This window comes from Zingiber officinale, chromosome 2A (genome assembly GCF_018446385.1).
Source record: "Zingiber officinale cultivar Zhangliang chromosome 2A, Zo_v1.1, whole genome shotgun sequence".
NCBI lineage: Eukaryota > Viridiplantae > Streptophyta > Magnoliopsida > Zingiberales > Zingiberaceae > Zingiber > Zingiber officinale.
This window is the reverse complement of record NC_055988.1, coordinates 167,794,960-167,810,744: the sequence shown is the minus strand read 5'-3', so window position 1 is coordinate 167,810,744 and position 15,785 is coordinate 167,794,960. Positions and strand designations below refer to the sequence as shown.

Sequence of the window (15,785 nt, the reverse complement as noted above, 5' to 3'; positions counted from 1 at the left end):
TTATAGGGACTATACAAGCACGACTCTTGTTCTAATGAGTCATAGTGGCTCTTGACTATTAATAAAATTTTTGCCTTATTTAAAAAATATTTTCAATTTTAAGACTTTTAGAATGTTTTTGAATTTAAAATTTCTATCAAATTATCTTAGTTAAATTATTTAACCAAATAATAATCAATAATATATTATACTATAATATTATTTCATTATTAAATTTAAAGCATCGTGGTGACAAAGGCAAATATGTTCATTCTCAGCGCTCCTATCAATCCGTCTTAGGATTAATATGGAGGTGGTAAATTTAAAGCATTGTGATGATATGAAAGTAAGATGTTAGGGGGCGAAATGAAGTTTTCCGAAACTTCAATATGTATTTATTATATTATGTAAAAACTAAGGGTGCTTTCTGCGAAACAGCCGTCTCTAAACCTCAATGCTCGAATCTATATATTCTTCTTCCCGGCTTCTAGGGTTTTAGTTGTCGTCGTTGGATCAAATCGCGGAGGAAGCAGAGAAGCGTTAGCCATGGCGTCCACGAAGGTCCAGCGGATCATGACCCAACCTATCGTGAGTTCTCCTCTCCTCTTCTTTCCTTCACTCCTAGCAGAGCAAGCATAGCTCTGAGCTATTTTTAGTCTTCGCACGTCTCACAATTTTTTTTTTTGGCCTTTTTGGTTATGGGGGATCTGATGGAACTGCGACAGAATCTCATATTTCGGTTTCTTCAAAGTGTACGCTTTGATTCTTGTCGCTGCTTTAGTTTATGTTTTGTTTCGTTTAACATATTTTTGGTAAACGTGTTTTTGTATTTTATATTTTTTTATTTTTTCTGTGTTGTGGAATTGCTTCAGAAAGCTCGCATTCAGATCTGGCTCTTTGAACAGAAGGACTTGAGGATTGAAGGGCGTATAATTGTACGTATGATATATCCGTTTTCTTCTGTCGCAAGGTTTAGGGCTTTATTCTCACTTTCGTTTCATTGCTCTGTTTGCAAACTTAGTGAGAGCTATTACCGTATTAGCCCGATGTTACTTCATACTTCTAACTTTCATTAATACGTCAAAAGAATATCTTTTAAAATGTCAATTGATGACAAAGATAAAATTTGGTTGGGGTTGAATCTTGGAAGAAGCCACGGTAATGGAGATTTGATTGTTTCTCTACCGATCAATGAAGGAGAAGGATGTAGTGAAGTACTAAAATTAGGCTTTACTCCCTATATGTTACCGTTCCACTCTTCTATTTTCGGTGATGGCATCATAGTGGCACTTGACTTAGGATCTGCCTTGCTAGTGCCCATGAATTTATGGAAGTGGCATTCCCATGAAACATCTGAGTATAACAACAACATTACTAAGCTTCCCACCCAAAACCATTATTAATTGGCCAAGTAGATTGATTCACCAACCAAAAGGTCATATTTTATGAAGTAGTTAGAGTATTTGCTTTATATGCTTTGATATCTCTGCTTTACTAGTCATATGTTGATTGAAGAATGTGTTAGTTAACTACTTATAGCTTTTAATTATTAAGATTTGAATATTCATGCTTTCCTATCAAACAATACAGAGTTATTTATACTCGCTAGGAGTATCGAACATTAGTGTGAACCCAAGTGTCCAACAGGGATATTTCTTAAGAAGTATACACTAGGCAAGAGGGGGTATGGGCATTGACTCAAAGTGCTGGTATCAGAGTGTGGATGTCTGACACAGGCACAAAGTAGGTAAATAAACATTTTAGGTATGAGAGTTAATGAAATGCTGCTTTTAAATCTTAGCAGTAATTATGGAATTTGTTTTTGTGCACAGTTAATTAACCAATAACTTGAATGTTAGTGCTTAAGGCTGCAAATTTAAATAGGTTTAAACATTTTAAGCTATATATATATATATTTTGAAATTGTGTCATTTATTTGCATTATATTTAGCTAATAGCCAGTATTAAATGGTAATGAAGTCACGTCTAGATTTTTTCCTTTGGGAGACATGGAGGCATGGATAAAACTTACTGGTTGAAGCTTTGGTTCAGAAGTTTCTGTTCTCATGAGTTGGACTTGGATTCATGAAGTACTTTCACATTGAAATTTATGAGAACATAATCATTATTCAAAAGCTAAGGGTTTCTATTTATGTTTGCCCTGAATTAAAGATGATGGATCAATAAATACCAAAATCCTTTTCTTACGAAGATAAATTCATATAGGAATATCTTTTAGAAAAATCAAGAAGCAAAAGAGAGTAGAGAAGGAAAGAGTAGGGAAGTAGCTTGATGCTACCAATCTACCTTGCCTGGCTTGTGCATTCGAGTAAACTAGCTCATTTTGCCTAAACATCTCTCTCATCTTGATGGACTCATTTGACTCAGTCAGTCATGCTCGATCAGCCGGCTCGACTAGCCCAATCAACCCAATGGGTTCAATTGCTCCGTCTAAATAGTTTGTCCTCGATGGGTTTACCTACGCAATTATACTTACCCAGCCTGGCTTGTTCGTTTGAGCAAACTAGCTAATTTGATCTAAATGCCTCTCGTCTTGATGGACTCATTTGACACAATTTTGTCATGCTCGATCAGCCTGCTCGACTAGCCCAATCAACCCAATGGTTTCAATTGCTCCGTCTAAACAGTTTATTCAACTCGATGGGTTTGTCTATGCAATTATAATTACCCAGCCTGATTGACTTGTATAGGTCAACTTGTTTGACCCATTTAGCTCGACTAACCCATTTGACACTTTCAACTTGATTGCTCCATTTGACCTACCTGGCTCAATTGGCTTGCTTGATCATGAAACTTGTCAAACTCATTAGGGAATCTGTCTTACTTGCTCAACCACCTATATCTGCTTGTCTCACTTGACATGATTAACGTGCTCGATGCATTGCACGACTCAATTGGCTCTACTAGCTCACTTAACCTAGCTGTCTCATATGAGATATGACTCACTTGGCCTACTCAGCTTGACCGACTCACCCTACTCAGCTTGAACGATTCGACCAGATTGATGGTATCATCTAGTCCAATTGACTCAATCAGTCTAATTTGCCTTAATGACCTGTCTAGCTCAAGCTCAACTCATGTACTCGATCACCAAACCTGATTGTCTCACCCTTATCATATATATATTTTGAAGAGTTGAATAGAATATATGTATTATCTGAAGAATGGAAGAGTTATGAAATATTTATTCCTACAATGGTGTGATGAATACTATTCTTTATGAATAATCAAAATTTTATAAAAATTAAGTTCATTTTAGTAACTAAATATGAATATTTATTCTATGAGATTTCATGGAAAATAGAATAGTCATTCTTATAAATCAAATAATGCACCATAAGTAATTTATTTAATATATGTGAAGGTGCTAAAATACATTCTCACTTCGTAGGGTTTTGATGAGTATATGAACCTGGTTCTCGAAGATGCTGAGGAAGTCAACGTCAAAAAGAACACCAAAAAGACATTGGGCAAGTCACTTATTTATGCATTATTTTTCATGTTTTTTTTTTCCTCATCCTATGATCATCCTGAAATCTGTCCTTGCATTGTAGGGAGGATTTTGCTCAAAGGAGACAACATAACTTTGATGATGAATACGTAAGTGGTGTCCATCTTTTGTTTGTTAATAGAGCATCTTATCAATCCATGTATATTTTTTTTCCTTTTTTACCAAACGATGCCTCGACAATTGTTTTCACCCAATGACACTCTAGCTATTAATTTTTTCCTTATTATCTTTAATTTTCAAATTTCCTTCAAATTCCAAATGCAAGCTGATTCACATGAATTGTAGTAAAAATATTATATATTTGAGTAATGGTCAATAAGCTCCCTCATACTCTAATTTTGCACATTTAAAATTTAACCTAGTAAGCTAGTTAATTTGTAAATCAATGTGTGGTAAAAAATACTACAAAATATCCTGAGCTTGTGAATGATTTTTGCATGAAATTCCTTCCAAATCTACGATTGTCATTAAAGGTTTTTTGTATCTTAATTTTATGTAAACTTAGGTTTTTGACTCTAGATTTGCTAATTAGCTAATTGTCAATATGGTCTCTTAACACTTTTGTTTTGCGTAAATTTGAGATTCGGAATCTGCAACTTGATTCGAACATAAATTTAAATGGTGTAATAAAATATAAAATGACCCACACTGAGTTGCGGATTAACTTGTTGCATGATTTTCAGACAATTGATAGATATTTGAGCCTTTCAATCTAAATATGGTTATCTTGGAGTTTATCACCTTAATTTTCCATAGTTTAAAATTTCACCGAACAAGTATATAATTTTTTACCATGTAAGTTGCTCAAACCTTTAGTTTTGCGTAAATTAAACTGTAAGAAACTCCTTACCATTTTGAGTTGGAAGGAAATCATATATATATAGTTCTTGTTCTAAAGTCACTCTGTAAATTGATTCAATTTTCATTTGTACTTTGAAATGAATTTGAAAATTAAAGTATAATCTGAGAAAAAAAATAGTTGAGGCATGATTTGTTTAATAAACAAATATCTTATCATGATTTGATAAAAGCAATATAAAGGGTATAATTTAATACAATGCCATTAATATGACATATCCTGTGGTCCTGACTTGTCCATTTCATTTTCAGGGGGAAATGAGTGTATTGAACCTTCAACTCCTCTTTTACCTCATTGCAGTAGCTGTTGTCTGAGAGGGTTGGTAAACTTGCTACTTGTTCCTGATTTTAGCCACTCTGTATGATGATATGTATTTTCTTCAAGAACATTGCAAAAGCATCAAAATGTATTCTCATACTCTTTTAAGATGGAAGCGAGATTGCACCAGGTTTTGAATTGCCCCTTTTCTGCAGCTGTTTAGTGCTTGCTTTGCTTGATGAACATGGCTTTGTTGAAGTAGCTAAGTTGATGGCTATTATACCATTAGAAGACGGTCACATCTTCTCCAAGGACCTCTGACAATGATGTCTAGCCGATTCTATATTTATCAACCCTAACTTCTTCATTGATGAGAGAATGACTTATTAGCTCAACTACTGATGCAAAAAAAAACTTATAAAGCGTGGGAGCAAATTGTATTATTAATATCTCCATCAAGACTTGAAGTTCAACTCATAGTCTAGAATCACCTGTAGTTGATATTATGGGGGGCTAGTGCTTTTCAACACTTCACTAGGATTATGTTTGCTCAAATATAAATTGTCACCATGACCTACTTATATTTAATTGATCCATAATTTATCATATAGATTGTTTTTTGTTCAATACTTTACTGTGTCTAAGATTAGATATGTGCCGATATCAATTGTCATGACCATCTTAGATGATAGAGCTCTGACCCATTAATGCGTTAAGATGTTGTCAAAATGTCTCAAGTCTAAGTTATTATGATGCTTTTATGGCCATCTTTGTCAGTACTTTTGTAACTTTGCTAATGTCTAAACATGAGATTAGGATGCTTTCCTTTTGGTATGGTGTCGAAACTACTCTGAAAATAACTGATCTTATCCACTATCAGTCAAAGTGGAACCCTAATTGCAAAAGTGTAACCAAATCCTTCATCATTAAGGCTGTTTTTTTCCTCCTTTCTTGAGGTTGACAGCCATTAACCTACTGTTTATTGTTGTTTCCTGTTGATGCTATCATAATTACGAAAATCAAAACAGTTTTTGAATTGGATGAGTTTTTCAGATCATTAGTTTAGTGGTTGGACAGGTGGATTGGTTGAATATTATGTCATCAGACCAACAAACCAACTTAGTACAGTAATTTCCGTAAAGTCGTTAAAGCTGGACTTCAGGAGCCAGGATCCTCTGGACCACAACTCCTTGTCTGCTCTTGGACCAGGGGTTGTTCATAGGTGAGATTTATGGATCATACTTGTATAATACGTGGGGTTCATGAAATCCTACCTATGAGTGATGTGGTGCATCCTCTCCAGTGGATCTGTCCCCGGACTTCAAAGGATGGTACGAGTCAAGGGATCGAAGCATGGAGGACTACTTGTATGGGGAATTAAGAGATTAGACACAGATAGTCAAAAGTTGAGTCCTTATTTCGAAAGTTTAACCAAATCTTTCACCATTGAAGCTTTTCCTTTTCTCAAAGTTTTCTCGAGGTTTACAGCCATTAGCCGATTGTTTATTGTTGTTCCTCTTGTTGCAGTGTCTCCTTTCTTCTGCCATTTGTTGCTTAATCTCTCGTGCCATTTGTCATCATCCTTCTACTCATGTTCTTAGTGGTTGTTTTCCTTTGAAATCTAATCTCCATGTTTTAAATTATGTTGTTTTTCATTACCTTATGAGTTGTCTTAGATTGAGATTAGTAATGGACTCAACCCAATCTATGTCTGGGCCGGCATGCAGTTCCACCAATTGATCTATCGGTCGACTACTGAAATCAGGTTATGGTTTGTCAGAACAATTTTCTTACTCATCAATGTTCTTTCTGCTCCAACTCCAACTTTTTTAGGGTTTGACATGTTAACATCATCCACATCAGCAGAACAATTGCATTCCATGTCGAGGAGCACAGAACCACCCCACCATTCAGTGCTGGTGAGTATCAAAACCCTCAAAGTTTTGTCCACAGATTGCAAAACACCAAGTAGTGGCATCAGATGTACCAATTTTACGCAAGTTTTATCCATCTTGCTGTCTCTTTGTATGTGCTCGAACTTTAAGAGGTATTATGTCATTGTTAAAATAAATAATTTCAATAATTATTTTTAAGTCATTTATTTAAAAAGGAAAATGAAAATCTCAAAATGTTGGATATTTAAAAAATTGTGGTCTTTATTCATTCTTCGTTTTTTCTTCCCATTTATTGTTCCTTGTTGTCTCTTTGCTTAGGGTTGGCATTTGAAACTAGGTCCCTCAACCTGGGTGGCAGGCAACCATTAAAGTGGTGGGATCAGACGATTGGGTCCATGCCGGTTGATGTAGATCGGCCATCATCTATGTCGCAGGTAGCTATCGATGATATGATATTAGACTCGATCCAATAATCGAAAAATTGATCTACTTTTATCTAAAATACGATACCATTTAGATGGAGCATTAACAAACTTACAATACAATATTGTCGTAAGACGAACTAAACATTGCGAAACTCACAGCTCCTATACAAGCATTGCTTAGCATGGAGGACAAGTGGCCCAAAGGTTACTTGAATCGAATTCCTTGCTTGGTATGAAGGTTAATTTTAATACAAAGTGAATCACTTTTTAATGTATAATTAAGCTCTTATTGTTCCAAACTCTTCCTCTTTGTTTTTCCAAGTCTACAAAAGGGCTATTAATTATAATATCAATACTTGACTCCAAGTCTTCATATTTATCCAATAAATAAGTAAATTGAAGTCTTCACAATAAAGTGTCTTCATTAACATTTGTTTTAACCATAACATTTAATGATGTTAGGTCATTACCCAAATCACTCTCATTCAATGGCAAATAGACTTATGAGGGTATGATATTTTAATCATATGTTGTTTTATTTCTCTTACAAATGCCTTGGAATGAATATGAGGTATACGCATTACCTTTTGCCATAAGAGTACATTGTCATCCCTAACTCCACATATTACCAAACCCATTAGCACCTCTATAGGCTTTTATAAATACTAACCACTCCTCTCGTTCTCTCTCACCCGCTGGCTGCCCTCTCGCACGCACGACGGCATGCGGGCCCCCGCAGGTTTCACCGCCGACGGTGACGGCGCCTCGCTTCTCTCCTCTCCTCCATCCTCCTCCGCCGCTACTGCCGGCGGCGGATCCCAGTCGGCGTGGCACTCGCCGGTGCCGTATCTCTTCGGCGGGCTCGCCGCCATGCTCGGGCTCATCGCCCTCGCGCTCCTCATCCTCGCCTGCTCCTACTGGAAGCTCTCCAGCTACCTCGACTCCAGCTATCTCGACTCCAGCGACGCCGACGACGGCGCAGAAGGCCCCTCCACGGACCACCAGAAGCGCGCCGGTGGGCCCGCCGTCCTCGAGGAGCGTTTCCTCGTCATCATGCCAGGAGACGACGCCCCCACCGTACTCGCCATCCCCATTTCTAAACCTTCCTCCGCCAACTCCTCCGCCACGGTGACCACCGACCAAGGCAACGGAGAACCTTCCGCCAGTGCGGTAACCTGACCGGGGGACGGCGCTGGGTAACCCGCTTATCCCTTTCGTGTTCGTGTTCGAGTTCTTGTCGTGTTCATGTTCATGCGCGCATAATTAATTCGGGAATGTAAATTTGTGAGTTAAATCGATAAAAAAAAAATTCGATGGTTTCCCCCTCTAAATTTAATTAAAAAAAATCGAAGTCAACAAAACGATAATATAATTTTACTTTGCCTAAGGGAATATAACAGAATTTTGTATTTTGTATTTTGCCCCTTCTAATTTACCCATCAGACAATTTTATCATTTTGCCATTTTTTTTTTTGTCGAAACACTCCCTCACACATATATATAATTTTAAAATTAGCTTAGAGAAAAATTTTGAAAAAAAAACAAACTGTTAGGAGTGCTTGTGATTTTTGACTTTATAGTGCTGGATCAATTTTTTTTTTCTAGGAGATGTGTCACTCGTATTTGAGGTCGGATCGTGATCGTGATCCAATCGTAAATGGTTGTGATTCTTTCTTGGGTTCACCGTCCCCATCAGATTATAGTTTTTGTTCGGAGCAGGATGATTGGAGGTCGTTCGGAGGACACCCTCGCTCGACACCCAGTAATTTGGTCATTTATTCACCATCGGAGGCCTCTGGACGACCTCCGATCGTCCGCTCTCAACAAAAACTATAACCTGATTGGGGAAGGTGAATCTACAAAGGGATCATAATAATTTACGATCAGATCATGACCATGAATCATAAATACGAATGATACATCTTTTGAATCATAAAAAAATGGTCCAAAAAATCTATGTTCTTTTTTATTGGCGCACATTGATTCCAATACTTGCCTTAGGCAAGGTGAGTTTTAGCCGTGAAGAATAAGAAAATATGATTTTGCAAAACTTTTATATATATATATATATATATATATATATATATATAACTTTACCAGAGTTGAAAATGGAAGCAACACTTGCAATCTAGATTTAGCATTTTCAAATTGTCTTCCTTATCAATCACCATGTCGAGAACATCACCTGATATCAAATTAAGTACTTTGTTGATGTATTAATATTAGCAATAATAATATTTGTTACTATTTCTTAGATAAATTTATATGTGTGCGAGGATATACAAATAAAGATAGAGATCGTGGATATGTGCGAGAAAATTTGAAATGAGTTTGGTGGCATGTCTTGCTATCATACATGAGAATAGTGTTGTTATGTTCAACTGTTTCATTTAAGAATGCACAGTGGAGTGATTGTGATGGTGCAAAGGGTGTTCTTAGGACCACCGTCCTCACCATTTTCATCTTCCTGTGTTGTTTGCTGGAGTTGCTGGAGTTGATGATGACGATGTTTCTACCTTATATATGGTAGTAAAAGATGGAATTTGTTACCTCAACGGTTTCATATGATCAACTTTATGATCATCTGTGAAGAAATAAATCAAAAAGTTATAGTTGATCAGTACGGATGAAGGCTTTTTTTCCTCGATTTTATCGCGATTGGAACCCTATGTAAACAACTCTGAGTATATATTTAGCCATTATTTCGCTCTAATTAAATTTGGGGGTGAAACGAGAGGTTCTGAAAATATTGAGGTGTACTTCAACAATTTTGAAAATTAAGTTAAACCTATAGGAGTTAAATGAAAACTTCTCCTGATATCCCCTCAACCCTATTCCGCACGGTTGCTCGTGCCCCGCCCGCCACCCTCCTTTTGCGATCGGCCCTCCTTGGCCGCCGATTTATCACCTTCCTCCGCCGATTTTTCTTGCTGTCGCATCTGCTCCTGATCAGGTTAGAAATCTCTACTTCTTCGATTTCTATGTCATCTCCTTCCGATCCGACTCCCCGACGCGAATCTCGATTCATCCCGGAATGATACCGTCCGAGATTCGCTTTGTCTCGTTCGATAGCGTACGAAATGGATCGGCACGGACGGTATCGCTTCAGTAGATAGAATTATCTACAATCGCAACAGTTTCATGTTTTTTCTTAGAAGGAATCATACTTCTGTGTTGCTCGGCACTCTCTATCTTTTCTGTAATTTCTCTCTTTGCTAATAAGCTGTTCAGATGTAGCTTGTTCGTTTCCTTAGTTTTTTTTTTCTGGATTTTGGATCATGGGTAAGATGATGTGCGGATTCGAAGTTCATTGTATGATGGTTTTACTGTATGTTGGAGATCCATTGGCTGCGTTACTCTTTGTTGCCACATTACCATGTCATAAAATAAACAAGAATGTGAGTCGTGGCTGAGAGGAAGGCCAGTTAGCACTGAGCCATAACCAAGGGAACTTGTAGAAAGCTTCAAGGTTAGGTGAGCAAATGACAATTTCACTAGAAATATTATAAACGATAAGCGGTAGATTACAATCAAATACTAAATTGATGGAATAGTTGTATTTTTTTTTTTTCAAATCTAGACTTGATTCTCAATTTGTCCACACTTGTTGGATTGGGCCCTTCAATAGTTAGAAGTCGTATGGCACATTAGTAGAGTGGTTGTATTCTCACAAAAAGAATAAAATTTACATGGATAATTTTTAGAACCCTGTTATAATACCTAATTGCCAAATAATGCGTCATAAAATGACACTATGAAAACCGGAGCTGAAAAACACTATATTTAAGTTAGATAAACAATATGAAAGTTGTTTTGATCATAACAGGGACTCCACTATATGCTTGAAATTAGAGTAATTCAATGTGGATCTTGTTCTTGTTAGGACCAAAAGTAGCTAGAGGGGTGAATAGCTCGTCGCGTTCGCTCGGTGCTCGGCGTTGCTTGTTTCTTCAAAGATGTGCAGCGGAAAATACAGAAACAAACACACAACGCTAACACGGTTGGTTTTACTTGGTATCCACCTCACAAGAGGTGACTAATCCAAGGATCCACACCAACACACACACCCTCCACTAAATAAAACTCTCCTTTGTGGTAACTACCAAGGGCGGAGAAGCCCTACAATACTCAATACAAGAAGAGAGGGAAAGGATACAAGAAATACAAGCTTACAAGCTTACAATGAGTACAAAACTCTAACCCTAGCTTCTCTTCTTGGCTTTGATCCGCCTCTTGACTTGGAGAGCTTCCAAGGTCCTTCAAGAACTGGCGATCTGAGCTTTGTGAGCGCTGTGGAGGAGTTGGCGAGAGCTCTGGAGTGAATCGGTGAAGTGCTTGTCGCAGCCATCGAACGCCTGCAGCTATAAACGACGCCAACGGTCGGATCCCGATCGATTCGAATGTTCCCAATCGATCAGGGAGGCTTTGGATCGATCCACGGATCGATCCAGAGCGCCTCTGTGCTCTGGAAACGCGCCTGGATCGATCCACGGATCGATCCAGCGCTTATCGCGCGAAGCAGCCGCGTCCCAATCGATCCACTGATCGATTGGGACCTCTGGATCGATCCACGGATCGATCCAGAAGCTCTCTGTTCGCTGGGACAGGTCTGGATCGATCCACTGATCGATCCAGAGCCTGGATCGATCCACTGATCGATCCAGCACTTGGTTTTTGTCCAAAACCAAGTCCTAAACCTCCCAAACCAACATCCGGTCAACCTTGACCTGTTGGTATGTCATGCCTAGCATCTAGTCACTCCCTTGACCTGCTAGAACTCCCTTACCAAGTGTCCGGTCAATCCCTTTGACCCACTTGGACTTTTCTCTGTGCCAAGTATCCGGTCAATCCCTTTGACCTACTTGGACTTTTCTTTCATGCCAAGTATCCAGTCAATCCTTTGACCTACTTGGACTTCCCAGCACCAGATGTCCGATCATCCTTGTTCCATCTGGATTTTCCCTTGCCTGGCTTCACTCACCAGGGCTTTCACCTAGCTTCACTCACTAGGATTTTCCATCTGCCTAGCTTCACTTACTAGGACTTTCACCTGGCTTCACTCACCAGGATTTCCATCTGCCTAGCTTCACTCACTAGGACTTCCTTCTGCCTGGCTTCACTCACCAGGACTTCCTTCTGCCTGGCTTCACTCACCAGGACTTTTCTTCTGCCTGGCTTCACTCACCAGGACTTTCATTTTGCCTAACATCCCAGTTAGGACTTCCCAGTCAAGTATCCAGTCAACCTTGACCTACTTGACTCTTCTTCAATCAATATCTTATTGTCAAACATCTAAACCCAAACCAAGACTCAGCTTGGTTACCCAGGTCAACCTTGACCTGAGGGATATTGCACCAACAGTTCTGATGTGTAAATAGGTAATGACAAATATGATGACTGTTATTAGTTTGTTCCCAATCTGTATAACTCATGATTACTTTACTACATTGGTTAATGCACACTGAATTTAATATTTCTATTCGGTCTGACATGCTAGAAGGATAATGTAGATGCACAATGAGTCTGACTATAGTTTGAGTATGTGCCTCTATAGCATTATGCTAGTTATGTATCTATGAATTTGTTTGTTCAGGACACAGAGATCTCCAGATACATTTACAGGTTCCACACTCTATAGTCAATTTGCATTATGATTGTCCGTGTATGGCTTTATTATTCAATTATTGTTCCTTCCTGATTGTTATTCTGTTGGCAATCTTTTTTTTGACCCCCCCCCCCCCCCCCAAAAAAAAAAAAAAACGGTTGGCAAGTATGACACGCCAAAGCTGAGAGCTCCATTGAGTTATACTGGAAATATTGTTCAATATCTAGGCCCGCATAATCTGGTTATTTCATTAAATAGAACTACAGAATTTTCCAAGGATACACATGTTGAATCACTCTGTTCACCATATACCCAATCCACCATTTCTACAAGTTTAGTTAGTTACTTCCCTTTAATCGAGTGCAATCCCAAATCTCCCCAAGTAAAGCATTTGTACATCTCTGAGTTGATATTTATAGGCAACATGCATGCTTGCATGCTATAAGGAATGCTTGAGAAACTGCTGTGATTAGTGTGATTCTTCCCTGCAAATTATATTGTTCTTGCAAACTAACCACCTCTCGATCACCTTCGTTTATGAAGGGGCCAATTTTACATTCTAGTTTTTGAACAAATTATTCTTAATCATCAATGCTTCACAAAATACATGCTACCAATCAATTTGGTGTGACAATTCTATTATATTTTTGTCTAATTTTGACATTGCCACTATTACAAGAACTACACTTTGAAATCATAAGTACAGTTAAGCTATGAATACCCATGCTTTTCCTTTGTCTATTTGTTAAATTAGGTTGATCTGATCAATTTAAACTTTGAGCATGATTTGGATAAAATATTCTATAATTACATGATATATTTGTTTCTTCGTGATAAATGCATTTTCTGATTTGAAGAATATATGAATTTCTAACTATTTATGACATGTTTGCGAGTGAAGATACATGGAGCATTGCAATTTCGAGCTGGACTCCCAACACTCTAACTATTAGAAATTATAATTTAAAGTTAGTAAATGCTTCTTCCAAACATTAGTGTTAAAAAAGATTGTTGTGTTTGTGTTGTGAAAAACAGAAGGGTTCTGCGATAGATAATGGCAGGTGAATCAGATGAGGAGTTTGATGAGGGAGTCATGGTGGGGCAACTACCCGTGGTATCTGTGCCAAGGCATATCAAGAAGAGAGCTCTCAAGAACAAAGCTCTGTCCGTCAGTTTCGATGCCAAAGAACTCAGGTGACCTCATCTGCTAGCCCAAGATCCTTCTATTTTCATATCAAAGGAGTTTCTTGTGTTGTTGATTTGGGTACATTGTTTCAGTTTTTCGTCTTGTTTTGATTGGGTCGCATCTTTCAGGTTTAATTTTTCACTGAATACAACAGTAGAAACCACAAATGACTTCTATCATTCAGACGTAGACAGCCGATTTATTCTGATTTTCCTAAATTAATAATTTTATTCTGTGCGCAATGGCATCTTACTGAAGCTCACAGTGAGAATCGATTGATATCGTATGAAAAACATTAGGATTTTCATCCAAGTAAAATATGCTCCTATTTCCTATTTATGTCGCCATTGTTCTATTTATGCAATATGGTTTTTTTGTAGTATAGTTAGTATATTTACCTATGATCTACTACCAAATTGACTATCGTAGACATGGGATTTTGATAGATAATCATATTCTTTTTATGGCACACTCAACAAGCATTTCTGTGACAGGGAATATGTTACTGGCTTTCACAAAAGAAAGGTGAAAAGAAGAAAAGAAGCACAAAAACAGTTGCAAGAAAAGGAGAGGTTGAAGAGGATCCGGACTCGGAAATTGGTTTGTCAACTATTTCACATATGCACTGTGACTTAGTCTCAATATATTTAGTTGGATATTTTGAATCTTGGTAATTGATTTATGAATATTCTTTTAACATATGTGCTGGTTACTTCACCTATAACCTAGACAAGAGTCTAAAGCTCTGTTCTATTTTAATCTCACATTTGTCTACCTTCTTTTCGTTATTATAGAGGAAACAAGAAAAAGAAATCGCATTGTACGGTAAGGTTCTTTCTTCAGAAGATCCACCTCCTGCTGCTGCTGAGCCCGACCATGATGGTGATGCCGAGCAAGATAACAACATGATTGCATCTGCTTCAGGTATTTTCTAGTCTCCTTCGACATCACGGTCAATGCTATATTTTCATTCCTTGATCGATATGTGCTAATGTTTCTGTGTCCGAAGAGACAAAGATGTATGAAGACCACACCACAACCATTACAGTTACTACAAGTTCAATTTCCCATGACGACGACAATGATGATGATGATGATTTGAAGCCAACGGACATTATACCATTTGCGACTAGAAAAGCAGAAAAGAGCCCTGGCTTGGCTGTGAAGAAGAAACCATTAAAGAAAGTCGCTAAGCACAAGTCACATAAGAAAGGTGGTAAGAAGCGTTCAATCGAGAAGAAACATAAAAAGAACAAGAGGCATAAACGATGACCAATTCGCACTGGTTAGCTCTCTTTCTAGCGCTTGTAGTAATTTGTTACGATGAGTTTTAACCTTTTCGATACACCAAGTTGCTACAACAAACTTGTGGTGGTGTAATATTTTCTGATATTGGGCACTAGCATAATATTGGTTCCTTGGTTTATAGATAGTGATTTTTTTTTCTCTTTTGGTCCATAAAAAGTATAAATTTTTGTTTAAAGAAAAAAAAAAACTGTTATTTGAAGTTGAAGAATCAGTGAATAACGTTGTTATTTGATAATTTTTTGGAAATAAAAAAGAACCTTAAATTTTTCCCATCAAGATAAATTCGCAAGTACTCTGGTATTTATTTTGGCGGTCAATATAAATTTTTTATGTATCTCTACTAGCATTTTTAAATTTATCTTGACGGGAAAATTTTCTTGGATCAAATCGATTACTGCCATACGCTGGGTTTGAAATGAGGTTCAAATTTTTTTAAAATGGCGTAAAATCAAACAAAATAATGCTCGGTGTCATCTAATCTGTCCATCGTAGGCGGTCCTTTGATCGTTTGTCTTAAACTATAATTTAGATTGTGTAAAGAATTAGGGCGTTAGATACTCATTTGGTCGTTTGTCTTAAACTATAATTTAGATTGTGTAAAGAATTAGGGCGTTAGATACGTAAAAGTATAACGAAAAATATCTAATTTCTTATCAAGGGGATCCATGCGAAGGGAAGAATAAACAACATATATACTAAGTTTCATGATAGTTATATTTTTGGTGTGTACACACGATC

At 37.5% G+C, this 15,785-nt stretch overlaps 3 protein-coding genes across 6 annotated transcripts; all 3 read left to right on the top strand.

Moving 5' to 3' along the window:
* The first annotated feature begins 442 nt into the window (after window positions 1–442).
* On the top strand, window positions 443–4,826 carry LOC122043135 (small nuclear ribonucleoprotein E-like). Its single transcript, XM_042603613.1, has 6 exons — window positions 443–567; window positions 705–731; window positions 852–914; window positions 3,392–3,470; window positions 3,555–3,600; window positions 4,622–4,826. The coding sequence occupies exons 1-6, from the start codon at window positions 526–528 to the stop codon at window positions 4,629–4,631; spliced, it is 267 nt and encodes an 88-aa protein (XP_042459547.1). The 5' UTR covers window positions 443–525; the 3' UTR covers window positions 4,632–4,826.
* Window positions 4,827–5,640: 814 nt separating this feature from the next.
* On the top strand, window positions 5,641–8,267 carry LOC122043133 (protein GLUTAMINE DUMPER 3-like). 4 transcript variants are annotated; one of them, XM_042603611.1, is made up of 4 exons: window positions 5,645–5,850; window positions 5,932–6,393; window positions 6,495–6,547; window positions 6,842–8,267. In XM_042603611.1, the coding sequence occupies exon 4, from the start codon at window positions 7,672–7,674 to the stop codon at window positions 8,125–8,127; it is 456 nt and encodes a 151-aa protein (XP_042459545.1). In that variant the 5' UTR covers window positions 5,645–5,850; window positions 5,932–6,393; window positions 6,495–6,547; window positions 6,842–7,671; the 3' UTR covers window positions 8,128–8,267. The 4 variants fall into 4 exon arrangements, with proteins under 4 accessions (XP_042459543.1, XP_042459545.1, XP_042459546.1 ...); XM_042603609.1 differs by having other exon boundaries at window positions 5,641–6,393; window positions 6,492–6,547; XM_042603612.1 differs by having other exon boundaries at window positions 5,645–6,393; window positions 6,861–8,267.
* A 1,482-nt stretch (window positions 8,268–9,749) lies between these two features.
* Window positions 9,750–15,167, top strand: LOC122043132 (ribosomal RNA-processing protein 17-like). The gene is made up of 5 exons (XM_042603608.1): window positions 9,750–9,901; window positions 13,589–13,747; window positions 14,234–14,339; window positions 14,534–14,663; window positions 14,749–15,167. The coding sequence occupies exons 2-5, from the start codon at window positions 13,608–13,610 to the stop codon at window positions 15,009–15,011; spliced, it is 639 nt and encodes a 212-aa protein (XP_042459542.1). The 5' UTR covers window positions 9,750–9,901; window positions 13,589–13,607; the 3' UTR covers window positions 15,012–15,167.
* Window positions 15,168–15,785: the final 618 nt, after the last annotated feature.

Coding starts and splice junctions, on each gene's coding strand:
- LOC122043133 (XM_042603609.1), top strand. CDS start 7,672: ATGCGGGCCCCCGCAGGTTTCACCGCCGACGGTGACGGCGCCTCGCTT.
- LOC122043132 (XM_042603608.1), top strand. CDS start 13,608: ATGGCAGGTGAATCAGATGAGGAGTTTGATGAGGGAGTCATGGTGGGG. Junction 13,748..14,233: donor TTCGATGCCAAAGAACTCAG/GTGACCTCATCT, acceptor TTTCTGTGACAG/GGAATATGTTACTGGCTTTC. Junction 14,340..14,533: donor GGATCCGGACTCGGAAATTG/GTTTGTCAACTA, acceptor TCGTTATTATAG/AGGAAACAAGAAAAAGAAAT.
- LOC122043135 (XM_042603613.1), top strand. CDS start 526: ATGGCGTCCACGAAGGTCCAGCGGATCATGACCCAACCTATC. Junction 568..704: donor GGATCATGACCCAACCTATC/GTGAGTTCTCCT, acceptor GAACTGCGACAG/AATCTCATATTTCGGTTTCT. Junction 915..3,391: donor GGATTGAAGGGCGTATAATT/GTACGTATGATA, acceptor CTCACTTCGTAG/GGTTTTGATGAGTATATGAA.